General features: G+C 48.0%; 1 protein-coding gene and 1 long non-coding RNA gene across 12 annotated transcripts in view; one reads left to right on the top strand and one right to left on the bottom strand.

Annotated features, from left to right (window-relative positions):
* Positions 1-3,506: 3,506 nt before the first annotated feature.
* LOC103889589 (uncharacterized) overlaps positions 3,507-26,883 on the bottom strand; it is a 49,805-nt gene continuing 26,428 nt past the window's right edge. The window contains exons 3-5 of one of the 3 annotated variants that reach the window (XR_008519529.2): positions 10,570-10,687; positions 8,173-9,909; positions 3,507-4,074 (exon numbers count right to left, since the gene is read on the bottom strand). This is a non-coding gene — a long non-coding RNA (uncharacterized LOC103889589). Of the gene's footprint in view, positions 4,075-6,443; positions 9,910-10,569; positions 10,688-20,216; positions 20,702-24,215; positions 24,255-26,883 lie in introns of those variants that run through there. The other 2 variants (XR_008519528.2, XR_653967.3) reach the window with 2 other exon arrangements.
* Positions 8,645-26,883, top strand: part of SP2 (Sp2 transcription factor) — a 33,824-nt gene continuing 15,585 nt past the window's right edge. For 3 of the 9 annotated variants that reach the window (XM_054546246.1, XM_054546245.1, XM_002834241.6), the window contains exon 1: positions 8,645-8,763. In XM_054546246.1, the coding sequence (XP_054402221.1) occupies positions 8,757-8,763 (7 nt within the window). In that variant the 5' untranslated portion in view covers positions 8,645-8,756. Of the gene's footprint in view, positions 8,764-10,272; positions 10,386-13,892; positions 14,971-21,039; positions 21,163-22,128; positions 22,196-26,883 lie in introns of those variants that run through there. The other 6 variants (XM_054546250.1, XM_054546251.1, XM_054546247.2 and 3 more) reach the window with 6 other exon arrangements.

The following is a 26,883-nucleotide window of genomic DNA, read 5'->3' as shown; positions in this document are numbered from 1 at the left end:
GCCTAGCCAACATGGTGAAACCCCGTCTCTACTAAAAATACAAAAATTAGCCGGGCGTGGCGGTGGGCGCTTGTAATCCCAGCTACTCAGGAGGCTGAGACAGGAGAATCGCTTGAACCCGGGAGGCAGAGGTTGCAGTGAGCCGAGATCGTGCCACTGTACTCCAGCCCGGGTGACAAAAGCAAAACTCCATCTCAAAAAAAAAAAAAAAAAAAAAAAAAGAAAAAGCACCTTCTTGGGGCTGGGCGTGGGGGCTCATGCCTGTAATCCCAGCACTTTGGGAGGCCGAGGCGGGCAGGTCACCTGAGGTCAGGAGTTCGAGACCAGCCTGACCAATATGGAGAAACTCCGTCTCTACTAAAAATACCAAAAATTAGTCTGGCATGGTGGCACATGCCTGTAATCCCAGCTACTTGGGAGGCTGAGGTAGGAGAATTGCTTGAACCTGGGAGGCAGAGGTTGCAGTGAGCCAAGATGGTGCCACTGCACTCCAGCCTGGGTGACAGAGCAAGACTCCACCTCAAAAAAAAAAAAAAAAAAAAAAAAGAAAAGAAAACATTTTTCTTTATTTATAGTAGAGATTTAGTAGCATTTTTAGTAAAGGCGGGGTTTTATCATGCTGTCCAGGCTGGTCTCAAACTCCTGACCTCAGGTGATCTGCCCACCTTGGCCTCCCAAAATGCTGGGATTCCAGGTATGAGCCACTGGGCCCAGCCATTTGTTTTCTTTGAGACAGGATCTCGCTCTGTCTCCCAGGCTGGAGTGCAGTGGTTTGATCTCAGCTCACTGCAACTTCCGCCCCCCAGGCTCAAGCGATCCTCCCACCTCAGCCTCCTGATAACTGGGAACACAGGCATGCACCACCACACCCAGCTAATTTTTTTTTGTATTTTTAGTAGAGACAGTGTCTCGCCATATTGCCCGGGCTGGTCTCAAACTCCTGAGCTCGAGCGATCCACCCACCTCAGCCTCCAAGTGCTGGTGGGACTGCAGGCATGAGCCACCGCGCCCAGCATAAGTGCATGTGGATGTAGACGAAAGGAAGGAGAGAGGGCTGCTCCACAAATTCTGCTGTCACTAATGGACTGGACGACCTCAGCCAACTCCATCGCATTCTCAGAGCGTAGGTTTCCCCTGGCCATAAAATATGGGGTTAATTGTCCCTTCTAGGGAATCTAGGGAGGTTAATTGGGCAATGGCTCTGAAGTGTCTAGGAAAAGGAGATCTATAAATATAAGTGATCATTAGCGAGCATTTCACAGCCATTTTGTGGGCCCCAGTGTTATTATTAATATGATTATTGTTATTGTTATCGCCCCCATGGCCCACTTCCCGAGTCTCTCCCAGCCGGGTCAGTGCTTTCAGGTGACAAGTGCTGCTCCTGAGCCCAGCCTTCAGCCCCTGTTCCCAGCCCTGGTCCTTCTGAACCCACACCCTCCACACTCAGGGTCTCTGGGGAACCCTCAGGAGACTAGCAATGGGACTGAGATGTGGTTTTGACAGAAGTGAGGGCCTAGGAGGGAGACGGGCAGAGGGAGAGAGGGCAGTGCCTAGCCAGGGACATTCTCAGCCTCCCTTTGTCCCTGGGGACACTTCTAGTCTGCAGTGGGCAGCTGGGACTCAGAGAAGCAGACTGGGCACCACATGGAGCTGTGGTCAATGGGGTCAGGAAAGGTGGGGAGCAGGGGAGTGTAGGGGAGGGGCTGAGGCAGAGAGAAGATGCTGCTACCCGGGGAGGTAAGAGGAGCTGGTTGGTAGGAAACCAATTCCTTGAAGAGGCAAATGTGTTTGTTTGTTTGTTTTTGTTTTCAGACAGGGAGACAGGGTTTTGCTTTGTCACCCAGGGCAGAGTGCAGTGTCGCAAACACAGCTCACTACAGCCTCAAATTCCTAGGCTCAAGGGATCCTCCCGCCTCAGCCTCCCAAGTAGCTGGGACTACAGTTGAGAGCCACCAAGCCTGGCTAATTTTTAAATTTTTTTGTAGAGATGGGGGTCTCACTAAGTTGTCCAGGCTCTAGTCTCTAACTCCTGGGCTCAAGAAGTAGTCCTCCTGCCCTAGGCCTCCCCAAGTACTGGGATTACAGGCATGAGCCACCATGCCCGGCCCAAATGGCTCTTTTTTTGTTGTTTTGTCTTTTTTTTTTTTTGAGATGGAGTCCCACTCTGTCGCCCAGGCCGGAGTGCAGTGGCAAGATCTCGGCTCACTGCAACCTCTGCCTCCCAGATTCAAGCGATTCTCCTGCCTCAGCCTCCCAAGTAGCTGGGACTACAGGCACGCGCTACCACGACGGGCTAATTTTTGTATTTTTAGCAGAGATGGGGTATCGCCATGTTGGCCAGGCCGGTCTTGAATTCCTGACCTCAGGTGATCCACCCACTTTGGCCTCCCAAAATGCTGGGATTACAGGGGTAAGCCACCGCACCTGGCCCCAAATGGCTATTTTTAAGGAGTCTCTTTGTAGAGGCTGGAACCCACTCTCAGTCTCTGAATGAAGCAGGCCCCATTCCTGGGGAATAGCAGGCACTCAATAGCTGCTTGTTAAACTGGATCTCCCTGCCAGCCCCGTGTTACTGTAAGGTGAACGCTGGGCAGCTGCTTTGGAAATGCATTGGGCGCCCCCTGGTGGTGACACACAAAGGCTGAGGAGGCACCCGTGCCTTCCGCCTTAAAGGGCTCCTTTTACCTGGGGCCCTGCCCTTTCTTCCTGAGGCTCCACAGATCCCACCCCAGGGAGACTGGGAGTAGAAAGAAGGAGCAAAGAAGGAAGAACCCTGTGGGGAAGGATGAGTGGAATGTCCTTGCTGGAAGATTCCATGGCAGTTGGTGGGGAGCCATCGGCCTGGACAGGGGAACCAGGGGCAGAGGAAGTTGACGCGTTAGGGCAGGGGTCAGGAGTGGCATCCCCGGCAGTGAAGACAGAGGTGTGTCTGTATGTGTGCATCAGGGGTGTGGTGTAACAGGGAGATACATCTTATAGCCTCTGTCAATGTTTCATGTTCACAGAAGACTGAGGAAACCTAGATTCCTGAAATCACTGATGGACCCTAGGAGGAAAAAAAATAACCCAAATTCATCCAAGCTAGGTGTTTGTCCCATCAAATATTTTTGTGGGTCTGCATATGAGAGAGTCCGGGTTAGAAAGGTCTGCAACTCTGGGCCGGGAGAAGTCGCTCACACCTCTAATCCCAGCACTTTGGGAGGCCGAGGCGGGTGGATCACCTGAGGTCAGGAGTTCGAGACAAGCCTGGCCAAAATGATGAAACCCTGCCTCTACTAAAAATACAAAAATTAGCTGGGCGTGGTGATGCTCACCTGTAATCCCAGCTACTCAGGAGGCTGAGGCAAGAGAATTGGTTGAACCTGGGAGGCGGAGGTTGCAATGAGCCGAGATCGCATCATTGTACTCCAGCCTGGGCGACAGAGCAAGACACTATCTCAAAAAAAAAAAAAAAAAAAAAAGTCGCAATTTTGATTTCCCCATAAGTAGAAGGGAAGAGACGAGAAAATAGAAAACCATAGGAGGGAAAAAGGGAGAAGCAGAGGTTACTGAGAAATCCTTAAGGCAAAACAAGCAGTCTTTAGAAGGCTGGGTCGGCTGTAACTCTTCAAAGATAAACACCAACAATAAAGCTTGGGTTGTAGCTATGAGTGAGGACCAACAGAGAGTCAAGGGGGCTGGCCTGATATTCTTCTAGTTTCTGGACCAACGGCACCAGTTATGCCATGTGGTTTCATAGGAGGCTCCCGGAGGGATCTGAAGCTTTTTTTTTTTTTTAATTAAAGTTCTAGGGTACATGTGCACAACATGCAGGTTTGTTACACAGGTATACATGTGCCATGTTGGTTTGCTGCACCTATCAACTTGTCATTTACATTAGGTATTTCCCCTAATGCTATCCCTCCCCCAGCTCTCCACCCCCCGACAGCCCTGGTGTGTGATGTTCCCTGCCCAGATCTGAGCTTCTTGAGAGCAGAGGCTGTAGTTCGACATCCTTCCCTCCAGCACCCTCCCTCAGCATCATGGGGGAGAGATGTTCACTGTCTGATACTGACGGATTAGATGAGGACAATCCTGTGCAAAAAAGGACAAAGAGAATGTCAGGAAGCAGGAAAAGCACAGGAAAGTGAAGAAAGAAGGGGATTCAGAGGTAGACATGGAGGGAGAAGTAAAGTGGAAGTGGAAGAAGCTGGGCCTGAAAGAGAAGGGGTAAGTCCCTGAGAAGTGTTAAAAGGATATAGTCATTCGGTCAGTCAGTAAACATTTACTGTGCACCTACTATAATCAAGCAATGTGCTGGGAACGGAAGGTGCCATGGTAGACAAGAAAGCATGGGGTTTTTAGTGGTGGAGAATGTGTAGCTTTGCAAGTTAGAAATGGAGAGAAAGTGGCAATGTAGAGTATAAAGAAACTGAAAGCAGTTGGAGACAAAAGGGAAATATCACTGAGAGAACCTGCCTCCAGACACACCAGGGAGGAGATGTCGCCCCTGGCTAAGGTTGACAGACACAGCCAGAACCACCCACTGGCCCTGGCTCTGTGAAAATGGCAGCAGGTAGGGTAGGAAGAGGAGAAATTCAGAAAGGGGAGGGACAGGAGTGGGTGGGGGTGGAGGGCACAGACTTTTCCTTGATTTTTACTTGGGCACCCCCAGTGGGAAGATATCTTTGGGCTAAGGAATCCTTCTCCACATTTGGCTGCCCATTGGAATCACCTGAGGAGCTCCTTAATGCTGATGCCCCCCAGAGATACTAATTTCCTGGGATGGGACCCAGACTTCAGAATCTATTAAAAGCTCTTTTAGTGAGTCTCAAGTGTGGCCATGGCCGGGTGCAGTGGCTCACGCCTGTAACCCTAGCACTTTAGGAGGCTGAGGCGGGAGGATTGCTAGAGCTCAGGAGTTTGAGACCAGCCTGGGCAACATAGGGAGAACCCAGCTCTACAAAAAATTTAAAAATTAGCTGGGCATGGTGGCGCGCACCTATAGTCCCAGCTACTTGAGAGGCTGAGGCAGGAGGATCACTTGGGCCCAGGAGGTTGAGGCTGCAGAGACCCTGTCTCAAAAATAATAACAAAAATAAAGGCGGGGCACAGTGGCTCACACGTGTAATCCCAGCACTTTGGAAGGCTGAGGCGGGCGGATCGTGACGTCAGGAGTTTGAGACCAGCCTGACCAACACAGTGAAACCCCGTCTGTACTAAAAATATAAAAAATAGCCGGGTGTAGTGGCGCGCGTCTGTAATCCCAGCTACTCAGGAAACTGAGGCAGGAGAATTGCTTGAACCCGGGAGGCAGAGGTTGCAGTGAGCTGAGATAGTGCCCCTGCACTCCAGCCTGGGCGACAGAGCAAGTCTCCGTCTCTAAATAAATAAATAAATAAAGTGTGGCCAGGGAGAGCACAAGCATTTCCAAGCCGCTGCCTGACCTTCTCCCTCTCTGTTGACAGGGGCCATCTTGAAAGAAGAAATCTCTGAGGAGTTGTGTGGTCGTTCGGGGAGTGGGGGTGTTTGTGAACGAAGCTCTAAGACTCCAATGGGCCTGACAAAAGTATAACGGGGTCTTCTTCTTAGAAAGTGTCCCCTTCCAACGGGTGCAGTGGCTCACGCCTGTAATCCCAGCACTTTAGGAGACTGAGGTGGGTGGATCACTTGAGGTCAGGAGTTTGAGACGAGCCTGGCCAACATGGTGAAACCCTGTCTCTACTAAAAATACAAAAATTAGCTGGGAGTGGTGGTGCGTGTCTGTAATCCCAGCTACTCAGGAGGCTGAGGCATGAGAATCGCTTGAACCTGGGAGGCGGAGGTTGCAGTGAGCCGAGATCACGCCACAGCATTGCAGCCTGGGTGACAGTGCAAGACTCCATCTTGGGAAAAAAAAAAAGAAAGAAAGAAAAAAAAAGGGTCCCCTTCTTTGGCTGTGTCTCTAGTAAGAAGAGTCAGACAGCCTAGAAACAAACAAAACAAAACAAAACAAGGATAAGGTGACCTTTAAAAGGGCAAAACCAATCAAATAATTCAAAACTACTGCAGAATTCTTCCAAGTATTCACACCCTGTCCTCCGTCCCGTGTGTGCACACTTTTTTTTTTTCACCTCTGCGGTCTTCATGATGGGGCCTCTAGGATAGGAGAAGCATAGCTACCCCCAGTTTTTCTCCCAGAAGAGGTTTGACAGTGGCCCAGCAGGATATTCAATCCCACCTACCTCCCCCTCAAAACCCCTGCACCCTAATACGGGTGAGTCATGGAACCCGGGTGGAGTCCTTGGTTTGACAGTGAAGCAATCCAAACTTGAAAAATGGCCTGGGAACAGAATGTATGGACTATACAAACAAGTCATGCAGATGTCATTGTATGCAAATATTCATTCTTTAACTCAGCTTACATTTCCTGCTGATCCTCCTCTGTGCTGGCCTCAATCCTTCTACCACAGCTCAGTCTAGCAGGAGAGTAAGAAGTGAGAATAAAAGCGTGGAAATAGTGTGTGAGAGAGAAGCTCTTTTGCATGTGCCAGGGCAGCACAGAGGAGGAAGAAGCTATGGCTGGGCAGGAGCGAGGTATGAGACTTTGAGCAGGGTCTTGAAGGATGCATAGGAGTTTACTTATTTTTCTGAGAGACAGGGTCTCGCTCTGTCACCCAGGCTGGAGTGCAGTGGTGTGATCATAGCTCATTTTAAGTTCAAACTCCCAGGCTCAAGTGATCCACCCACCTCAGCTTCCCAGGTAGCTAGAACTAAAAGTACGCACCACCACATGCGGCTAATTTTTTTGTAGAGACGGGGTTTCGCCATGTTGCCCAGGCTGGGTCTCGAAATCCTGGGCTCAAGTGATCCGCCTGCCTCTGGCTTCCCAAAGCAGGAATACAGGTGTGAGCCACCACATCCGGCCATGGATGCATAGGGGTTTACCAGAAGGGAAGGGTCAGATAGGAAGTCAACTAGTGGAAAAAAGCGTAAGTGTTTAGGAACCTGGAATCTTTCCTGGAGGGAAAAGGGTAGGATTTGTAGGAAGGGAACGGAGGTAGAGGGAGAAGATAAAGCATGAAAGATACACCAGTAAGTGTGTGTCCTCTGGTGGATGCTGAGGTTAAGAAGAAAAAACAGTGGGAGGACTTTGCCTAGAAAGGAGTTTGGGCTTTATCTAGGAGATACGGATCCCATGAAGGATCTTTACTAGAGGAGTGTTATCGTCTAAAGTCTTGTTTTTCAAAGGCTAACACTGAGAGGAGAAGACTGGAAGAGTCTATTTTCTATGTTAATAAACATTTATTCAGCAATTACTGTGTACCCGGTATTCTGCTCTGCATTTTGTATTATCACACTAACCTTTTCTAGCAGTGTTTTTCAAACTGCCAGTCATGATCAACAAGAAGGAGAATAAGATAGGATAGGATACGCATAGAAACTATCAGTGCGTCACAAGTAGTAAGCATTGTTTTCGGAAACTTTATGACACTCTCATACAAATAGCAGTGTACTGGTCTGTATGCAAAATGTATTTCTCTTGATGGGCTTTTTTTTTTTTTTTTTTTTTAAGCCATTGCGCTAAGGTGTAGGTGTGATTAACCTCGTTTTACTGATGAGGACGTGAGGCTCAGGGAGTTTCGGTACCCTGCCTAAGTTAGTGGGATGTGTAGGTTTCAAACCCAGACTGGTCTGAAGCCAGAATGGATTCCCTCACCAAGCTAGGCAGCCTTCCCAAGTTCTCGGAAGAGACTTGGGAGCAAAGATAAACCTACCCGCATAGTGCCTACCAAGTGCTTTACCTCATCTCAAGAAGGTAAGGGTAAGTGGAGCAGAGGCCAAGCAGTACTTCTCAAACTCAAGCGTGCAATTCTGTCCACGCGAGGCCCTTGCTAAAATGCAGATTCTAGGCACGCCCCGTGAAGTACCGAGTCGGATTAGGAGAGGCGGCCAGGGGAGCCTGCCTTTAGAAAGAGCTTCGGATGATTCAGATGCACACGTTTGGGACCGTGGGCTATGGGGGTCGCCGCAATAACCATGTGAGGATTAACGGGGCCTTAACCGATTGTGAAAATCCCCTTAGAAGTGTCGCGTAAACAACCCCAACTCTCACTATGGTGCTGGACCCCAGTGCCTCACGGTACAAAGTCGCCCCTCCCCAGGCGACAACGAGAGAGGGACTAAATAAAAGGTTGATGGCTTTCCACTCACCAGGCATGGGGTTGAGTGGCAGCCGGCTACTGCCGAAGAGCAGGTAAAAGCTCCTGCCACACCTGGGCGAGACTGGACTTAGGGCGCAATGTATATGCTATTTCTGGGACATTTGTGGGCCTCACCCTAAGGACTTCTGATTGGCTTCAGGGCAGATCTATCACTCATCCCCTGGGTTAGAGGTGGGTGGAAGGTCAACCACGACCAATACAAAAGCACTCTTCGGCTAAGCCCCTCCCCTTCCAGCTTCCTGTTGCTGTCCATCAACCACCCAGTGGGCGGGACTTTGCCTCCCTCCAATTGGCTGATGCACATGTCATTCATTATTCAATTGGTTTTCGGTTGGTGCGCTCTACCGTCCATCAGTGACATTCCACAGACCTATTGGTCAAATCAACGTCGCTCTAGATGCCTCTGGTTGATTGGTTAATAGTGCTGTCGGTCCCCAATGTTCCCAGCGCTTATTGGTGAAGGCTGCCGTCGCTCGGGCGGTGGCGGGCTCCGGGATTGGCGGGTGCTTGGCGGGCGGTGTCAGGCTCTCGGTGGCGGCGGAGGCGGCGGAGGCCAGGGAGGAAGATGTCGTAATGAGCGGTGGGTCCCGGCCGCTGCCGGCGGGGTCTTCCCGGCCCTCAAGGGTCAGGAAGACGGGCAGAGGCCGCGGGGAGAGGGAGCCGAGGCCGGGGGTTCCCCCCTGGGGCTGGGCCTGGCGTCGGGGCCCGGCTTCAGGAGGGGCGGGGGAGGGAGGATTCCCGCCCGGAGGAGGAGCGGGGCTGGCCAGCCGGGCGGAGGCACCCGGAAGGGGGCGTTCGACTCCCCGCCCCCTCGGAGCCCGCCGGGCGGGAGGGCGGCGCTTCCGGGGGCCGGCGAGAGGAGCGGGCACTGGGGTGGCCTGACACCCCTCAGACGGGTGCTGACCCACTTCAACGCCGTTCTCCCGCCTGGGCGGACTATGCCTGTGTCGGCTCCGAGGAGGCAGCCAACAGCCCTGGTGTTCGCCCCGTGTCTGAGAGGCCTTCCTGCACTCTTAACTGTAGATGCCCACCAGCGATTCAGGGCTCCCCGGAGTACAGAGAGGGGCGAGGGAACGCTTGAGATCGGGACGCTGCCAACCAGATGGGCACTGCTCGGCATCGACCACAGCCCGGTTACTGATATATCCCAGTCGGGCGATGGTGTCAGGACACGAGAGCACTCCCTGGGCAGATGACCTCTCACCGGGGAGTGGGCAAAAACCTTCCTTTAAGGTTTTCACTTGGATCCTTGATCTTCCAGCTAGATATCTGCAAGCTCTTAGCAGACTTGTGAGAAGTTTGAGAACTTCTTGCCAGAGCTCCCAGCCTGTTACCTGACGCCCCGTGGGGGAGACCACTGCAGTCCCAAAGCTCAGGCGCAAACAATCTTAAGGAATTACAGAAGAAATAAAACAAAATAGATACCTGCTCTCTTCCTCTACCCACCTCCATCCCCATTGCTGACTTACGGTTTTCAGCCTCTTACCCATGCTTTTTATGTTTCCTTCCCAGCGGCTTTCTAATTTTAATTCAAAAGGAACTATGTTTTCTCCTCTGGGCAACTGAGAAACCTGTCCTCACTGCATTCCTTGGTTTTGATTGCAACATCCTGTCATGTTTGTTTCTTAATCAGCTTCATCCAAGGGGACTCAGTCTGGCCTTTCTCAGTGCGTTCTCCCAAAGTTCTTTCTTCTTCTGAGGTTACTTCTTGTTCACTTATTGTTTCCTAGAGAAAAGTATGAGCCAGTAGATCTGCTTTAAACAATGAATTGGCCCAAGTTTCCTGTTTACACATTTCGTTACAGATGGACACTGTTTCAAGGTGCACTGGCATGCACTAAAACTGTTTCATGCTGCACCCCAGAAGGTTTCACAGTGGAGGGCTGTATTGAGTTGGTATTCTGGATGATACAATTTTTAGGGCTAGAAAGTTTAGAGTGTTGGCTAGCTCACAGGCTGCAAAGGGAATAATGGTGGAGTCCAGACCACAGCAATAATTTCAATTACTAACACAAAGAAACCCATTGTCTGCAATAATGAATATAACTGCAGTGTCTTGTTTTGTTTTAAATTCTTGTGTGCGATGAAGGGGGCGAATCTATCAGACAACCTATCAATTGGGCTGATGATGTCAGTGTTCGAGTGGCTTCTAACAGGCGTTAATACCTGTTGGAAATGGATTATCATTGGCTGGGACGATTGGTAAGTTTTCTAATTCTAGTTCTTCCTCTTGGTTGTACAGAGGCTTAACCTCTTTGGTTAAAAGCAACTACAAGAGAAAAAGCGAGTCTGACATAATTATGAACCCCCCTGAGCTAGGCTGCTGAAGCCAGAAACTCTTTGCCAAGGAGACCCAAGTCGAGTTTGTTAATAATCGGATCCTCACCTGACTGCCCAATGGGGAGAACTGGCTCCGGGAGAAAGAGTTTGGCATCACTGTGGACAGCAGATAGACTGGCCACTTTTTTCTCTCAGATTCTATTAAAGTTTGGGCCTCTGGAGGTCTGTCAGAGAGGAGAAAAGAAATTATAAGATTTGGGCAAATGTCTGGGGTAAAGAAGCTTTATGGCATTTCAGCAAGTAGGGTGGTTGGTTCATTTGGATATTTTGGCCTTGAACTTCTTATTTCTTCTGGTGGTTAATACCAGCTTTTTGGAGAAGTTGAACAGTCCTTTGCTATAGGTCTGTGGCAGTTCCCAAGCTTACTGTCAGCAAGTATAGTATTGCCCAACCAGGGCCCTTATGAAGACATTTTAAACTTGTTGCAGCCAACCAGTAGACCTTAGTATTGGCTTTGTTTCAGCCATCTTCTAAACCTTGCCCACTCATTTCTGTGATAGATATGTAACATGTTCTTTTTCTAATACTTATTTTTTCACACACCCCCCTTTTCTGTATACACAAAAATTGGAAACCCTGCTTCCAAACACTGAAAAATTTAGGATATTTTGGATCAGGTGGACAATGGCTATGGAATGAAAGATGCAGAGAAACACTGCTTTAAAGGGTATGTAGAGAATTACAGAGTTTAGGGATGCAGTAGTGTGAACACTTCTGAGTTTACAAGATTGAACCTCATGGCCCGATCTTAAACCTTGCGGGCTGCAAACCTGGAGTAAAATCTGTTCAGGGAAGCTCATATGCTTTCTTACAAGTTCATTGGGTGATATGTCTGGAGTTTTCCCTTTTTGCAACTGACTTGGATTTGTGAATTTCTTCCCAGCACCTACAGGCTGAACTAAACCAGTATCCAGTACATTTCTGGACTGATAAATGGACATCATTTTGGAATGCATTTGTTGCTTTTTTGCTTGTTTTTGCCTTGCTTTTGTTTTGGATATGCGTGCAACTCCTTGTGTGACGTTGTCTAGACCTGTTGTAGGAGGAAAAAAAAGTTCTTTCTCTTTATTTCTTCCCTCATAGAGCCAACACTTAGATCTTTATGTTTCTGAAATGTAGTTGAGTGTCTTTTTAAAGATGCTGTTCCTCAATTATCAGCAGATCTTTTTTTGGCTAGCAGCATTCTCTTAGGAGACCTTGGGGTGGAGGAGGTCTCACTTTTCTGTCAGCAATCTATTGGAGCAAGGTAGAAAGATGAGTGAAGAGGGTAAAAATATGAGACATTTCTTTTTTTAAAATAATAGAGGCATAGTCTCTCTATGCCAGGCTGGTCTCAAACTCCTGGCCTCAAGCAATCCTCCCACCTCAGCCTCCCAAAGTGCTGGGATTACAGGCATGAGCTACTGTGCCTAGCCAACATGGGACATTTCTAACTCGATGGTATTGTCAGGCCATGTAGGAAAGGGAGTAGAGATTGCCCTTGAGGAGATGCTCCCAGGTGGCAGATTTGTCCTACTTGATAGATTCCAAAATGGAAAACGGATTTTTCTGCTGCCCCTGGGGACACTGAAAAAAGAACCTCCACGTGAGTTCAGAGGCAGCACCGGCAGCTTAGGGGAAGTCATGGCTTCCACTGCGTGTCTAGGAAGCGCTCTTTCAGGATGCTCTGAGGCTGCCACTGGCACAGGGGAATACTGTGCTTCTCGTCAGACTGGGCTGCGGGCTGATGTGCTCTTGGGAGATGAGCTCTGCTCAGGAGCAAAAGGTTGTGAAAGGGCTGATGTTTCTTAGGCTCCCCCAGTGAGCAGCTCCAAGCAGTGCTGAGATGTCTAGGCTGTTTGTGTCACAGGACAAGCATGCTTGCAGACCCAACTGTTGGAATCCTTCATTGGCATATCATTTCCATTGCTGCTGTTTGTCTCCACATCAGAATTGCTTGCTATACCTAGCCAGAAGCCCTGCCACATTGCAGTGCAGAGGCTTAGCTTGCTTGTTTTTGTTGCTGAGTGCTCTGAGATACCAGTTTGTCCCTTTGTGGTGATTTAGGCAGTTAGGTGGCCTTTCATCTCAATCACAGAGTAAAAGTGGCTCGGGAGGAGCCAGCAGACACTAGCGTACACATTTCCAAATGTCATCTTTCTAGAGCCTTCTCTTTGGGGTTGTCACCTCTCCTATAGGATTTGGTAGAATCACAAAGTGGCCTCCAAGAGAGTGTGAATAGGAAGTAAGAGTGAGCAGGCAGGGCCATGTAATTGGAAGTGGAATATCTCTGCTCCCAATTGATAATTAGGAATCTTCTTAGATCAGCCTAGAAGAAAACAGACCAAGACATTTCCCAGCCTCCAAAAAAGTAAATGGTAAGCCAGCCCTGTCTTCTCAGGGGAAATGAAATCACCACTCATTTCAGAAGCTGATTCTGGCCTGGGGCCGGGCTTAGTGATCACGCCTGTAATCCCAGCACTTTGGGAGGCTGAGGCAGGCAGATCACTTAAGGTCAGGAGTTCGAGACCAGCCTGGCTAACATGGAAACCCAATCTCTACTAAAAATACAAAAATTAGCCATGTGTGGTGGCACATGCCTGTAGTCCCAGCTACTCTGGAGGCTGAGGCACGGGAATCACTTGAACCCAGGAGGCTGAGATTGCAGTGAGCTGAGAGCGCACCACTGCACCCCAGCCTGGGTGACAGAGCAAGACTCCGTCTCAAAAAAAAACAAAAAACAAAAAACAAAAAACGCTGATCATGGCCCAGGATAAATGTGGGGAGTGACTCACAAATAAATGTGCCAAAGCACATAATGAGATTCTTCAGGGGAAAAAGTGTATCTTGCTTTCTTTTTTTTCTCCTGTTCTCTAAAATTCTGAGGCCCAGTATTCTTTGACAAAAAAACTTGATGCTGTTTCTTGGGCCTGCTTTGATCAGGTTCTCTTCACCCTAGGCTGCCCCCACCCGCACACACTTCCAGAGTCCCTTCCAGTACAATGGGATGTGACCCAGTCAGGATGCAAACTAGCAAATGACAGTCATGTTTTGGAAAGAATTAAGGGTGGAGACAGACAGGCGGTATTCAAATTCAAGTGCCTTCGTTATCTTTTTTTTTTTTTTTGAGACGGAGTCTGGCTGTGTCACCAGGCTGAAATGCAATGGCACAATCTTGGCTCACTGCAACCTCTGCCTCCCGGGTTCAAGCAATTCTCCTGTCTCAGCCTCCCGAGTAGCTGGGACTACAGGCACGCACCACCACACCCAGCTAATTTTGTATTTTTAAAAGAGATGGGGTTTCACTGTGTTGGCCAGGATGGTCTCCAACTCTTGACCTCGTGATCCACCCGCCTCAGCCTCCCAAAGTGCTGGGATTACAGGCGTGAGCCACCGTGCCTGGCTTTGTTTTTTTTTGTTTTTTGTTTTGGTTTTTTTTTGAGACGGAGTCTCGCTCTGTCGCCAGGCTGGAGTGCAGTGGTGCGATCCCAGCTCCGCCAATGCATGTCAATGGAGAGAAGCATTAATAATGCATGTCAATTGAGAGAAGCATTGAAATGCAGTAGTACCTGGTGTGTGGTGATGAGAGGCGTGCGCTTTGAAGTTTTTGGCCAGGAGCAGGACTGGACTGCACTGGCCCACATGTGAGGTGACTGGTGGGGTTGAGGGTTCCATCAGGGTCTGGGTCAGCTAAACCCAGCTGTGGAGTGGATCCTGACCTAGTGTCAGGATATGCAAATGTGCAACTTTTCTCCTTTGGTTCCTAAACTCACTTTAGGCTCTCCTGCTCTAAAGCCTCTAGGATTTATTCATTCACTTATTCAACAAATATAGATTATTAAGCATCTACCATGTGCCAGGGACTGGGATACATCAGTGAGTAAGGCAGAGAAGTTCCTGCCTTTAGGAAGCTTACATCTTAGTGGGAGACAATTAATAACTAATAGATATTTGTTAGACAGTGAGAAGTGCTAAGGAGGCAAAACGAGGATAAGGAAAAAAAGGGGGGTGGCAATTTACACAGGGTAATCAGGGAAGGTCTCAATGATAAGGTGACATCTGAGTAAAACCCTGAAGGAGTGGGGAGGAGATTGAGCCTTTTTCTATCTGGGGTGAGAACTCAGCAGAGAGAAGAGCAATGCAGAGACCCTCAGCAGGGGCCATACTTGGTATGTTCAGGAACAGCAGGGAGCCAGCATGGCTAAAGCAGTGAGAGAGGAAGAGTGACAGGGCAGGTGAAAGAGGTCAGGTCACACAGGGGCCTTTTGTGTCACAATGGAGATTTTGGCTCTTACTTCGAGTGGGAGATGGGATGGTATTGGGGGCCTCTGAGCAGAGAAATAACATGGTTTCATTTAAGTATTATGGGTCTTACTCTGGATGTGTTGAGAATAGACTGATGGGGTCAAGGTCAGAAGCTCAGCTAGGAGGTTAATCCATGGGAGACATGATAGAAACCTGGACCTAGGTAATGACAGAGGAGGTGGTAGAAGCAGTCAGATTGGGCATATATTTTGAAGATAGAGGGTTTGCTGTCAAGTGTAGGGTGTGGAAAAAAGATAAGGATAACTCCCAAGGTTTTAAGGCTGAGGAGCTGGAAAGATGAAGTTATTATTCATTCACTGCAATGGGGAATTTTGAAGGAGTCACAGGATTAGGACAATATTGGGAGCACTGTTTGGGGCTAGTTAGATTTTTGTTTTGTTTTGTTTTGTTTTTTGAGATGTTGTCTTGCTCCTGTCGTGCAGGCTGGAGTGCAGTGGCACAATCTTGGCTCACTGCAACCTCCACCTCCCGGGTTCAAGCGATTCTCCTTCCTCAGCCTCCCAAGGAGCTGGGATTACAGGTGTGCGCCACCACACCCAGCTAATTTTTGTATTTTTAGTAGAGAGGAGGTTTTGCCATGTTGGCCAGGCTTGTCTCCAACTCCTGACCTCAGGTGATCCACCTGCCTCAGCCTCCCAAAGTGCTGGGATTACAGGCATGAGCCACAGCGCCCGGCTGGGGCTAGTTAGATTTACGATGCCTATTAATACATCCAAGTGGAGCTATCAGTAGGCAGTTGGATATACAAGTGGAGATAGAAATGTGAGAGTTAAAATTATATAGAATCTGTATCTTACTGGTTTCTAAACCCACGAGACTAGACAAAATCAGCTAGGAAACAGGTGTAGACAGAAGAAAGGTCCTGAGACAGAGTCCTGGGGCAACCCAATCATTTAGAATTTGAGAGGAGAGGAAGAACCAGCAAAGGAGATATGGGAGAAGTTAGCCAGAGACTAGCAAGTGTGTCCTAGAGGCCAAGTAAAGAAAGTGTTTCAAGGAAGAAGAGGCCGGGCGCGGTGGCTCACGCCTGTAATCCCAGCACTTTGGGAGGCCGAGGCAGGCGGATCACTTGAGGTTAGGAGTTTGAGACCGGCCTGGCCAACATGGTGAAACCCCAACTCTATTAAAAATACAAAAAATTAGCCGGGCGTGGTGTCAGGCCCCTGTAATCCCAGCTACCTGGGAGGCTGAGGCAGCAGAATCACTTGAACCAGGAGGCGGAGGTTGCAGCGAGCCAAGATCAAAAGGAAGAGCAATCAACTGTCAGAGCAACACAGATGTTTAAGAAGTAGCCATGGCCGGCGCGGTGGCTCATGCCTGTAATCCCAGCACTTTGGGAGGCCGAGGCGGTCGGATCACGAAGTCAGGAGATTGAGACCATCCTGGCCAACATGGTGAAACCCTGTCTGTCTCTACTAAAATACAAAAAATTAGTCGGGTGTGGTGGCACATGCCTGTACTCTCAGCTACTCGGGAGGCTAAGGCAGGGGAATCGCTTGAACCCGGGAGACGGAGGTTGCAGTGAGCCGAGATTGCACCACTGCACTCCAGCCTGGCAACAGAGCGAGACTTTGTCTCAAAAAAAAAAGAAGTAGGCCGGGTGCGGTGGCTCATGCCTGTAATCCTAGCACTTTGGGAGGCCAAGACTGGCGGATCAAGAGGTCAGGAGATCGAGACCATCCTGGCTAACACAGTGAAACCCTGTCTCTACTAAAAATACAAAAAAAAAATTAGCCGGGTGGGGTGGCGGGCGCCTGTAGTCCCAGCTACTCGGAAGGCTGAGGCAGGAGAATGGCGTGAACCTGGGAGGCAGAGCTTGCAGTGAGCTGAGATTGTGCCACTGCATTCCAGCCTGGGTGACAGTGAGACTCTGTCCCCAAAAAAAAAAAAGTAGAAGTAGCCATTAGGTTTTTAGCAACATGGAGGTGTCTGGTGGTGTGAACAGTTTTGGTGGCATGCATGGGGAGGGTGTAGCCTGGTTGGAGCAGGTTTAAGAAAAGCTAGCAGGAGAGAAATTAAGGACAGTAAGTATAGGTAACTCCTGCAAGGAGTTTTGCTTGAAGAGAAGGGGAGACGTAATGGATCTTAGCTGATGAAGGAAATTTTAACTTCTTGATGAAATTGTGGACATACCTAAGGGTCATTGTCTGAGGCTGGGGGTCTGAGATGGTGGGGTCAGGGGAGATGGGAGGCTCAGTAAAGGGTTAATGTGGAGACAAGATCTCCATTCCTTACTCACCTTCTTGCTTCTTTCGGCCTGTGGCATAAGCAAGCCACTGCCAAGAGTTGTTCTCATTTAATGAAAGCCATTGAAATTTGTTTTACTGTTATTGGGCTCTTTTGCCATGGTTTTAATTTATTTGTTTATTTAAAATTATTATTATTATTTTTTAAAGACAGGGTCTCACTCTGTCATCCAGGCCAGAGCACAGTGGTGCAATCATGGCTCACTGCAGCCTCGACTTCCTGGACTCAAGCAATCCTCTCGCCTTGGCCTCCTAAGGAGCTGGGACTACAGGCACACACCACCACACCCAGCTAGTTTGTAAACATTTTTTGTAGAGATGGCATCTTGCTGTGTTGCCCAGGCTAGTCTTGAACCCCTGGCCTCAAGTGATCCTCCTGTCTCGGCCTCCCAAAGTGCTGGTATTACAGGCATGAGCCACCGCGCCCACCTTATAATGGTTATTGTGATTACTGAGGTTTGCTTCTCATTGAAATATTCAGCACAATTTGGAGTCTTTCACTACCAAGGTTGCTGCTTTCTTCATCCAAATGGATTCTGTTATCCCATTTGTCAGCTTTCTTTGAGGTCCAACTTTGTTCTCTAAAACCAGCCAGGGCATGCTTTTCCCTCACCAGCTCTGAATTCTTCCAGGCTAGGCAACTGGAAAAGCCTGGGCTTAGAAACTGCTTTGTTGGCTTACGGCCCAGCTGAGCTGACCAAAATAGCCAAGAGAAAGACTGTTTGCACAGTGTGAAATTCCTCCAGGGGAAATACCATAGCAAAAGGCCAAGAAAGCCAGAGCCACAATGGCAGGAACCCACAGGCAAAAAAAGCCGAGTTACCCCCAAGGCCTGGGTTGTGGAGATGGAGCCTAGTTCTCTCCAGAAGGAAAAGCTTCCTAAAGCCTACTGTTGTGGTATTTCTGTAGGTGCTTTTTCTTATTTGCTGGGTCTCAAGAGTAGCATTCTCAGTGAAAGGAACAGTCGAACAGCCCGCAGCCTGGTGGCCAGGGCTCAGAGGTCTCTCTTCCTGTTACGTGCTCTCTCCAAGTCAGGCCTAGAAAGACCCGTGGGACAGGGACACACTCCCAGCTCTGTGTTGATGGGACAGTGCTGAAGGGTGCCTGGAGTATGCACTGGCAGGTAGCAGGGTCACCTGACCCAGATTTGAGGTGGGAGGAGGTCAGGAAAGGCATTCCCTGAGTGAGAGTATAAATGAGCTCTGAAGGACAGGAGCTGGCCGGCAAATGGGAGAGAGTGTGCTTCAGGTTCCAAGTGAGACAGGGTGGCGTGTTTTCATTCCAGAAATGAAAAACTGAAGTGTGTGTTGGGAGAGTTGGAAGGGAAAGAGGTCAGGAGGGAGGATCAGGGAGGGACCGGTTGTTCTGGCCTTTATAAGTTTATCACAAGAGCATCAGGGAACAATTGAGGGGTTAATTAGGAGAGTAGCTGGATGGTATTTGCACTTTAAAAAGAGCCTTCTAACCAAATTGTGGAGGCTGGCTAAGGGGGAGGCCAGAGGCCAGGAAGCAGTTTTAGAGGCCGTGGGCAGTATCTCAGGTGGATCATGGTGATGAGGATGGGGAGCCTGGGTACACTATAGGGAGATTTGTCTATGAGGTGGAATCATGAGGACTTGATGATTGGTTGGCAGTGAGGGGGATACTCAGGTTTTGTCCTGATTGGAGATACCAGAAGAGAAGCTGCTTTAACCCAGGATATTCATACAGCCCATAGGCACTGAAGGTGTCTGTGAGCCATGTGCCAGGCCTTGGTGTCTGCAGTTCAGTGGTGTAAACAGACATGGCCCACCCTGGGGAGCCCTCGCATACATTGGGCTCATGATTAGTTAATGGGTGGTGAGTGTTCCCAAAGGAGTTAACCTCATCTCAGGGGTCCAGAAAGGCCTCTCTGAGGAAATGGCTTGCCTGTTACATAATGGCTCTTAAATTATGCTGGGAAAGTCAAACAGCCAGAGACCTGAAGGGTGAGGTCTTACAAAGAGCTGTAAGCAAGGAAAGACGGCTGCAGAGACTAAAGTTTTTCAAGGATCTGGAAGAAGGCCTGTGGTGGCTGAGGGTGAGAAAGCTGGACAAAGAATGGGCAAAGCTGACAGCTCAGTGCTCCAAGTGTCTGTGGCCACCCCTAATGGAAGACCCACAGAGGGCTGGATGTACAGGTCTAACACGTGGAGCAGAGATCTGCCAGACACAGGCCTATGAGTTGCCAGCCTGTGGAAGGTATGTAAAGCCATGCAAGTAGGCATGGTCACCCAGGGAAAGGGTGCTGGGTGAGGAGAAAGGACAGATGTTGGGGAACATCAGTATTTAAGGGGTGGCAAAGGAAGAGGAGCCCACAAGGGGAAGAGGTGGCAGGAGAGATGGGAGAAAATCCATGGGAATTTCAAGGAAGAGGCACTGGTCAGAGGGGCTGTTGGATTGAGCAGCAAGGAGGTCGCTGGTGACCTAGGCAGGTGCAGCGTGAGCACAGTGCCAGGGTGGACGTCCTAATGCTGCCGGGAAATGAGTGAGTAGGGAAGGAGGGAGGGGACGGCAGGGTGCCAGCAGTTTTTCTACCAAGTTTGGCCAAGGAGGTAGGAAGAGAAGGCTGTGCTGGAGGGGACAGGAGGTAGAGGTGGATGATCAGTAGTACATCAAGAGTCCAGAAACTCAGGGGATGCTTTTCTGCTGGTTTTGGAATTAAATTGGTTTCCAATATGGGAAAGGAATGTTGTGTGTGGTCCCATCAGGCACCTGCAACCCCATCCCTATCCCATGCTGCCTTCAAACCTTGTTTGATGCCCCTGGAGTTTTCCTTGGAGCCTAAGAGAGGTACTATTGCTTGCATAGTAAATCATTGTAAAACTTCACCAGCCTGGGGACTGTTGGGAAAGTTTTAGCCAACCTAACTTAATGAAAAGTCTGAATGATATAACTTTGAAAGCAATGCAGCTTTTTCTTTCAAGAATATGCACTAATCCCACTTACCTATGTTGTTAAGTGTCAGTTTCAGTGACCGGATGTAAACTACTGTTAAAAGCAAGTGGCACTATTAAAATGGCGGAAGTGGTATAAAACAATTATTCTGACTAAGGGTCCCTTTGCAATCTTTGAACACCATTTAGGCTCGCTTTAAATAGTATGAAGGAAAAGTTAAGCATAATTTATGTCCAAATTGTATATTTTATGTCCAAATTGTATATTTTAAATATAAGGTTCCAAATTAATGAGGTTCTAAAGTGCCTTTGATCATAGTCTTGCAGTGAGGTATCTATGCTACCTCTTCTTAACCACTTTTCATTTCCAAACATCAGTGGGAAATGCCTCTCTTTTCCTTTTCATGGTTAATTCCAGGAGATTAATTCTGTAGTGGCAGGGAGATCAGTCTCTCTTTTGGTTGCCCAGGTCTGCAGCCTGTGGCCATAAAGCTCTGAGTGACACTAGGGAAGGTACTTGCAAACATTGGTTTGAGATCTGTAGGAGTATTTCAGGAACCAGCTGGGGAGGAAAATGAAACCAAGCTGAAATGGTGCAACGTCCAGCGCCAGCAGTCTGCAGCTTACTTCAGTAGATTCTGCTTTAACTTCCTAACTGAAGAGTCACTCAGAACCCAGCCCAGTGTCCAAACAGTTGAGTCCAGGGTAAGGACTGCAGAGAGGGAGAGAGGGAGATGATGATGAAACGCTAGGCCCGTTTTTATTTCGTCTCATTTCATTTACACTCTGTGCGGATCCTATGTCCCTTCTGTTTTATAATAGAGGATGTCTAAGAGAGTCATTCACTAATTTTAGCTAAGCAAACCTGAGCCCTGGGGGAGCCTCCTGGGAGAGCCATTGCCTTCCTTTGCAATTCTGCCAGCAACAAACTCATCTTGTATTTTTATCAGCAACATGGTCTGAGAAGTATAAAAATCTTTTTTTTTTTTTTAACTTATTTTAAATCACTGCAGTTTCTTCCAGTGAATAAAATCTTTTTTTTTTTTTGAGATGGAGTCTTGCTCTTGTCGCCCAGGCTGGAGTACAGTGGCACGATCTTGACTCACTGCAACATCCGCTTCCCGGGTTCAAGCGATTCTCCTGCCTCAGCCTCCTGAGTAGTTGGGATTACAGGTGCGCACCACCACACCCAGCTAGTTTTTGTAGTTTTAGTAGAGACAGGGTTTCCCCATGTTGGCCAGGCTGGTCTCGAATTCCTGAGCTCAAGTGATCCGCCCGCCTCGGCCTCCCAAAGTGCTGGGATTATAGGCGTGAGCCACCGCGCCCGGCCATGAATAAAAATCTTAAAGATCATTTGGTCCAACTTCCCACCCCATCTCAACATCCTGACTCCAGCAGGGACAGGTGTCCTGTCTCTGGTTAAGTGATTCCAGAGAAGGGAGAACATAGTACCTCAGAAGGCAACTGATTTTCATCTTTTCAAAGTTCTCTCTTGTGTTAACTAAAATCTTCCTCAAAATGTCCACACAGGAGTCTTGGTTCTACCCTTTGAACCCATGTCCCCACTCTGGCACCCTGGCCACAACCATTGCTGCTGTCTTCTGAACAAGCTCCAGCTGAAAATCCCCCTTTTAAAATGTCCCTCAGAACAGAACCTGATGCTCCAGATGTGGCCCAAGTGTGCAAACTACAGGAGGATATTATTTTTTTGTTCTATGACTGAACGTTTAGAAATGCAATCCAAGATTGCAGTAGCCTTTTTGGCAGCCATATCTAGATTGTGCTGGCCCCCATTCAGCTTAAAGTCAAAACCTCTGGGGCTTTTCCACATGGCACTATTAGGCTCTTTCTGCCCTATATGCATATGACTGGTTTTTTAACCTAAGTAGAGAACTTATTTTTTTTAATATACTGACAAGGTTTCACCATGTTGCCCAGGCTGGCCTCAAACACCTGAGCTCAAGTGATCTGCTCACGTTGCCCTTCCAAAGTGCTGGGATTACAGGCGTGAGCCACCGCACCTGGCCAAGACTTATTAAACTTTAAAGCCATATGTGCCTTTAAACCCTTGATGCTGTCATATAAATTATTAGAGCTTCACAGAAATCCTAGAAGGATGACATTACCTTTGTTTTACAGAGGGCACTAGGAGGAGGCTAAGAGGGACCATCCCACTAATGAACCACACAGTCAGAATCTCATTTAGGTATGGAGCCTGATGTTCTTAAACATTGTACCTACCAGTTTTTTAAGATGTCCTTGAATCCTAATACTGATACCCATTGTGTTTACAATCCTTCTCACTTTTGTGACATCTGCAAGTTTTTTTTGTTTGTTTTTTGATACCGAGTCTTGCTCTGTTACCCAGGCTGGAGTGCAGTGGCACCATCTCGACTCACGGCAACCTCCGCCTCCAAGGTTCAAACAATTCTCCTGCTTCAGCCTCCCAAGTAGCTGGGAGTACAGGCATGCGCCACCACACCCGGCTAATTTTTTTGTATTTTTAGTAGAGACAGGATTTCACCATGTTGGCCAGGCTGGTACAAACTCCTGACCTCAAATGATCCGCCTGCCTCAACCTCCCAAAGTGCTGGGATTACAGGCGTGAGCCACCACGCCCGGCCAACATCTGCAAGTTTTACTTGTCGTCTAGATCTTTGCCGAACTTGGGTGGTGAATACCATTCTAAAGCCTAAGTTTTCCAGCCTGTAGGGCACAAAACCAATTTAGTGGGTCACAGCCAGCATTTAAAAAAACGAAATAGAAAAGAAAAATATCACGTTCCATCACATGTAATAAGGGAGTTTTGTTTCAGGAAACTTTCATTGCATGAGCATGGGACAGAAATGTGTGGTGTATGTATGCATATGGTGGGTCTTGATGCAAATTGTTTCTGTAACTGTGGTTCCTGGTCTGATAGTTTGAACACTACCACTCTAAAGGAAAAATGGTTTGGGGTTGGCTTAGATTATTTTCATTATAATATTACAACTTAATTTTGTATGAACATGAATCTGTGTGTCAGCTCATTGATCTAGCTCCTATAAAGTTCACACATGTAACTACAAAAAAAGCCAGTAAAATTCAAATTATCAGCATCATTCTAAGAGGGTGATGTTTGACTGAACCCAAATCATTGCTTTTCCTTGTAAGCATGGCACAGACTTGACACTTAGGCTCCTTGAGTTCTGCACACCCATCCTGTAGCGTGTCACTCAGGGTAACACAGTCTTTCCACTGCTTCTGAAGTTATGTCATCTTTCACTTTGCACAGATGTATCGTGAACTAAATGTGCAGAATGAAGTTGTCCTAATTAGCCCACACAGTGCACTTGTAAACACACACACAGGCCCTGGAATGTGCAGGACTTGGTTATGCAGCAGTTACCTGGTGATCTATGGTATATGTTCATTTTTAAAAAAATGATTGGGCTGGGTGTGGTGGTTCATGCCTGTAATCCCAGCACTTTTGGAGGCTGAAGCAATGGGATTGCTTGAGCCCAGGAGTTCAAGAAAAGGCTGGGCAACATGGCAAAACCCCGTCTCTACTAAAAATACAAAAAAAATTAGCCGGGTGTAGTGGTGGGTGCCTGTAATCCCAGCTACTCGGGAGGCAGAGGTTGCAGTGAACCAAGATCATGCACCCCAGCCTGGGCAACAGAGTGAGACTACATCTCAAAAAAAAAAAAGATTGGCTGGGCACAGTGGCTCACGCCTGTAATCCCAGCACTTTGGGAGGCCAAGGCAGGCGGATCAGGAGATCAGGAGCTCGAGACCATTCTGGCTAACATGAAACCCCCTCTCTTACTAAAAATACAAAAAATTAGCTGGGCGTGGTGGCGGGCACCTGTAGTCCCACTACTTGGGAGGCTGAGGCAGGAGAATGGCGTGAACCCGGGAGGCAGAGCTTGCAGTGAGCAGAGATCGCACCACTGCACTCCAACCTGGGCGACAGAGCGAGACTCCGTCTCAAAAAAAAAAAAATCATCACAGTGAAAACACGAGACAAGAATAAAAAGGCCTCTGCGGAGATGCCTGTGAACCCTGGTCCTGAGACCCACCCCAGTTTGAGACACCTTGCAGCAGCAGACTTCTCAGCACTTAGGTGGAGGCATGCTCAGCTTAGCCCCAGACAAACTAGACTATCATATTGCCCAAGTTTCCTCCTTGTTTGTTCACAAGAATATCATGAAAATGTCAGCTAGATGCCTGTTGAAATAAAATACCTGATGTACACCATGCTCTTGATGTATCCATTCAAAATCCTACAAAAAAGAAACAGATTTGTTCAGCATGACCTGTTCTTCTATATTACAATGCTATTCCCTGTGGTCACTCCTTCCTTTCCTCAGTAGTTACAGTACTATTCAATCATTTGTCCTAGGATTTTGCCAAGGATCAGTGCCTGTAATATTACAGGATCTGCATATATAATTTTGCCCAGAGCTGCCCTCCAGCTCCATACACATTTGCAGGTGTGTCTGCAAAGTCTTCCCTCCTCTGGAGTACAGTTTGTGTGGACTTCAGGCCTGGTAACCATATAAGGCACTGGTGTGCTTTCTTACCAGCTCATCACCTATCCAGGGCTTCAGTTTCGACTTCGCCTTTTTTTTTTTTATGGAGATGGGATCTTGCTCCATCACCCAGGCTGGAGTGCAGTGGTGTGATCACAACTCACTGTAGCCTTGACCTGTCAGGTTCAAGCAATCCTTCCACCTCAGCCTTCCAAGTAACTGGGACCATAGGCATGTGCCACCATATCCAGCTAATTTTTAAATTTTTTGTATAGACGGGTTCTCCCTATGTTGCCCAGGCTGGTCTCAAATTCCTGGCCTCAAGCAATCCTCCCAAAGTGTCCAACACTTCACCTTCCCAAAGTGTTGGAATTACAGGCACGAGTCACTGCGTCCAGTGCCTTCACCTTTTCTTTACCTTTCCCCATTTAAGAATTGTTCTTCCAAACAGAGAAGCCTGAGGCCAGCCAAAATGTGAACGGTTCTGCTTTCCCAATATGTATCCTTTGTTTGTTCGTTTTTGAGATGGAGTCTCACTCTTGCCCAGGCTGGAGTGCAGTGGTGCGATCTCAGCTCACTACAACCTCCACCTCCTGGGTTCAAATGATTCTCCTGCCTCAGCCTCCCATGTAGCTGGGATTACAGGCACCTGCCACCACGCCCGGCTAATTTTTTGTCTTTTTAGTAGAGATGGGGTTTCACCATGTTGCCCAGGCTGGTCTCTAACTCCTGAGCTCAGGCAGTCTGCCTGCCTCAGCCTCCCAAAGTGCTAGTATTACAGGCGTGAACCACCACACCCAGCCCAATATCTATCCTCTTTTTGCCAATTTCCTTACAAGGACTCAACCCCTGCGCCTTTTTGTTTGTTTTTTTAAGAGATGGGGTCTTGCTATGTTGCCCAGGCGGGAGTGTTTTGGCTATTCACAGATGTGATAATAGGGCACTGCAGCCTCAAATTCCTGGCCTCAAGTGATCCTTCCATCTCAGCCTTCCAAGCAGAATGCACCCTGAGCCTTTTTGTTTCTTTGAGTCTTCAAAGTAATATGCCTCTTATTTCTGTACTTACTGAAATCTGCTTTCCAAAGGTCTAGGATTGAAGTCTGACTCTGCCTGGTGTTCTTTTCCTTAGTGATTTATGAACTTTAAGATGGCATAGATTCTTTCTCCTAAAATTCTCATGACTTTCGTTTTCCTGATATTGTGTTTCTTTCTTTTTAAAAAATTTTTATTAGGGATGGGGTCTAACTGTGTTGCTTAGGCTGGTCTTGAACTCCTGGGCTCAAGCGATCCTCCCATCTTGGCTTCCCAAAGTGTTAGGATTACATGCATGAGCTACTGTACCTGGCCTCTTTTGGATGACTTAAGTGCACAGTAGCGAGTCCCTTCATTACTTCCTCAACCTTATTTTTCTTTATTTAAGAAAAAAAGTATAATAGAATATATTTATCATGGGAAAATGAAAAAGTACAGAAAAACAAGGTGCGAAATGAGTTTAAGTCAAACAAAACTCAACCACTAGGAGATAATGGCTTAAGACTTTTTCCTATTTGATTATATTCATATATAGAAATATATACACTTTTAAACAAAAAATAGAATTTACTCTGTTTTCATTCTCCTTGTTATATCCAGTTAGTCATTAGCTTTACTGAGTCTTGGTTGATGCCTGTTGGGCCATACCTATTGTACTATGTAAAAATGTAAATTCAAGTAAAGAATTGACCCATGAGGCCAGGGATGGTGGCTCATGCCTGTAATCCCAGCACTTTGGGAGGCTGAGGCAGGTGGATCACCTGAGATCAGGAGTTTGAGAACAGCCTGACCAACATGGTGAAACCCTGTCTCTACTAAAAATACAAAAATTAGCTGGGCATGGTGGCACATGCCTGTAATCCCAGCTACTCGGGAGGCTGAGACAGGAGAATCACTTGGACCTGGGAGGTGGAGGTTGCAGTGAGCCAAGATCGTGCCATTGCACTCCAGCCTGGGCAATAAGGGTGAAACTCCTTCTCAAAAAAAAAAAAAAAAAAAAAGAATTGACCCATGTGCTGTATATGCTGCCTGGGGACAATGGCCTTTGTGGTGAAGGCTGAGCATAAAACACCCAAGACTTGGCAATGGAGCAGGTGTGTCCTCCTTGTCAGAAATCCTGGCTGAGCGATACTTCCCTCCCAGTTTTGGCATCTGTCTACAGCAGGAGTGAACAGGAGGCTTGAGTTTGAGCTAGAGGATTAGCTGGGGAGCTCTCCACTGCCCACCATAGAGGAGCTCCAGTTTAGCTATGGAGAGCCATCAGTGCCCAGCAGAGAGGGCATAGCTGAGTTACAGAAGAGAGTCCTGGTATAATCTTGGTTATTTTTGTGTTATCTCAGACTCTATG

This window comes from Pongo abelii, chromosome 19 (assembly GCF_028885655.2).
Source record: "Pongo abelii isolate AG06213 chromosome 19, NHGRI_mPonAbe1-v2.0_pri, whole genome shotgun sequence".
Classification (NCBI taxonomy): Eukaryota; Metazoa; Chordata; class Mammalia; order Primates; family Hominidae; genus Pongo; species Pongo abelii.
Note: the sequence above shows the minus strand (reverse complement) of the source record. Positions and strands in the feature narration are given on the sequence as shown.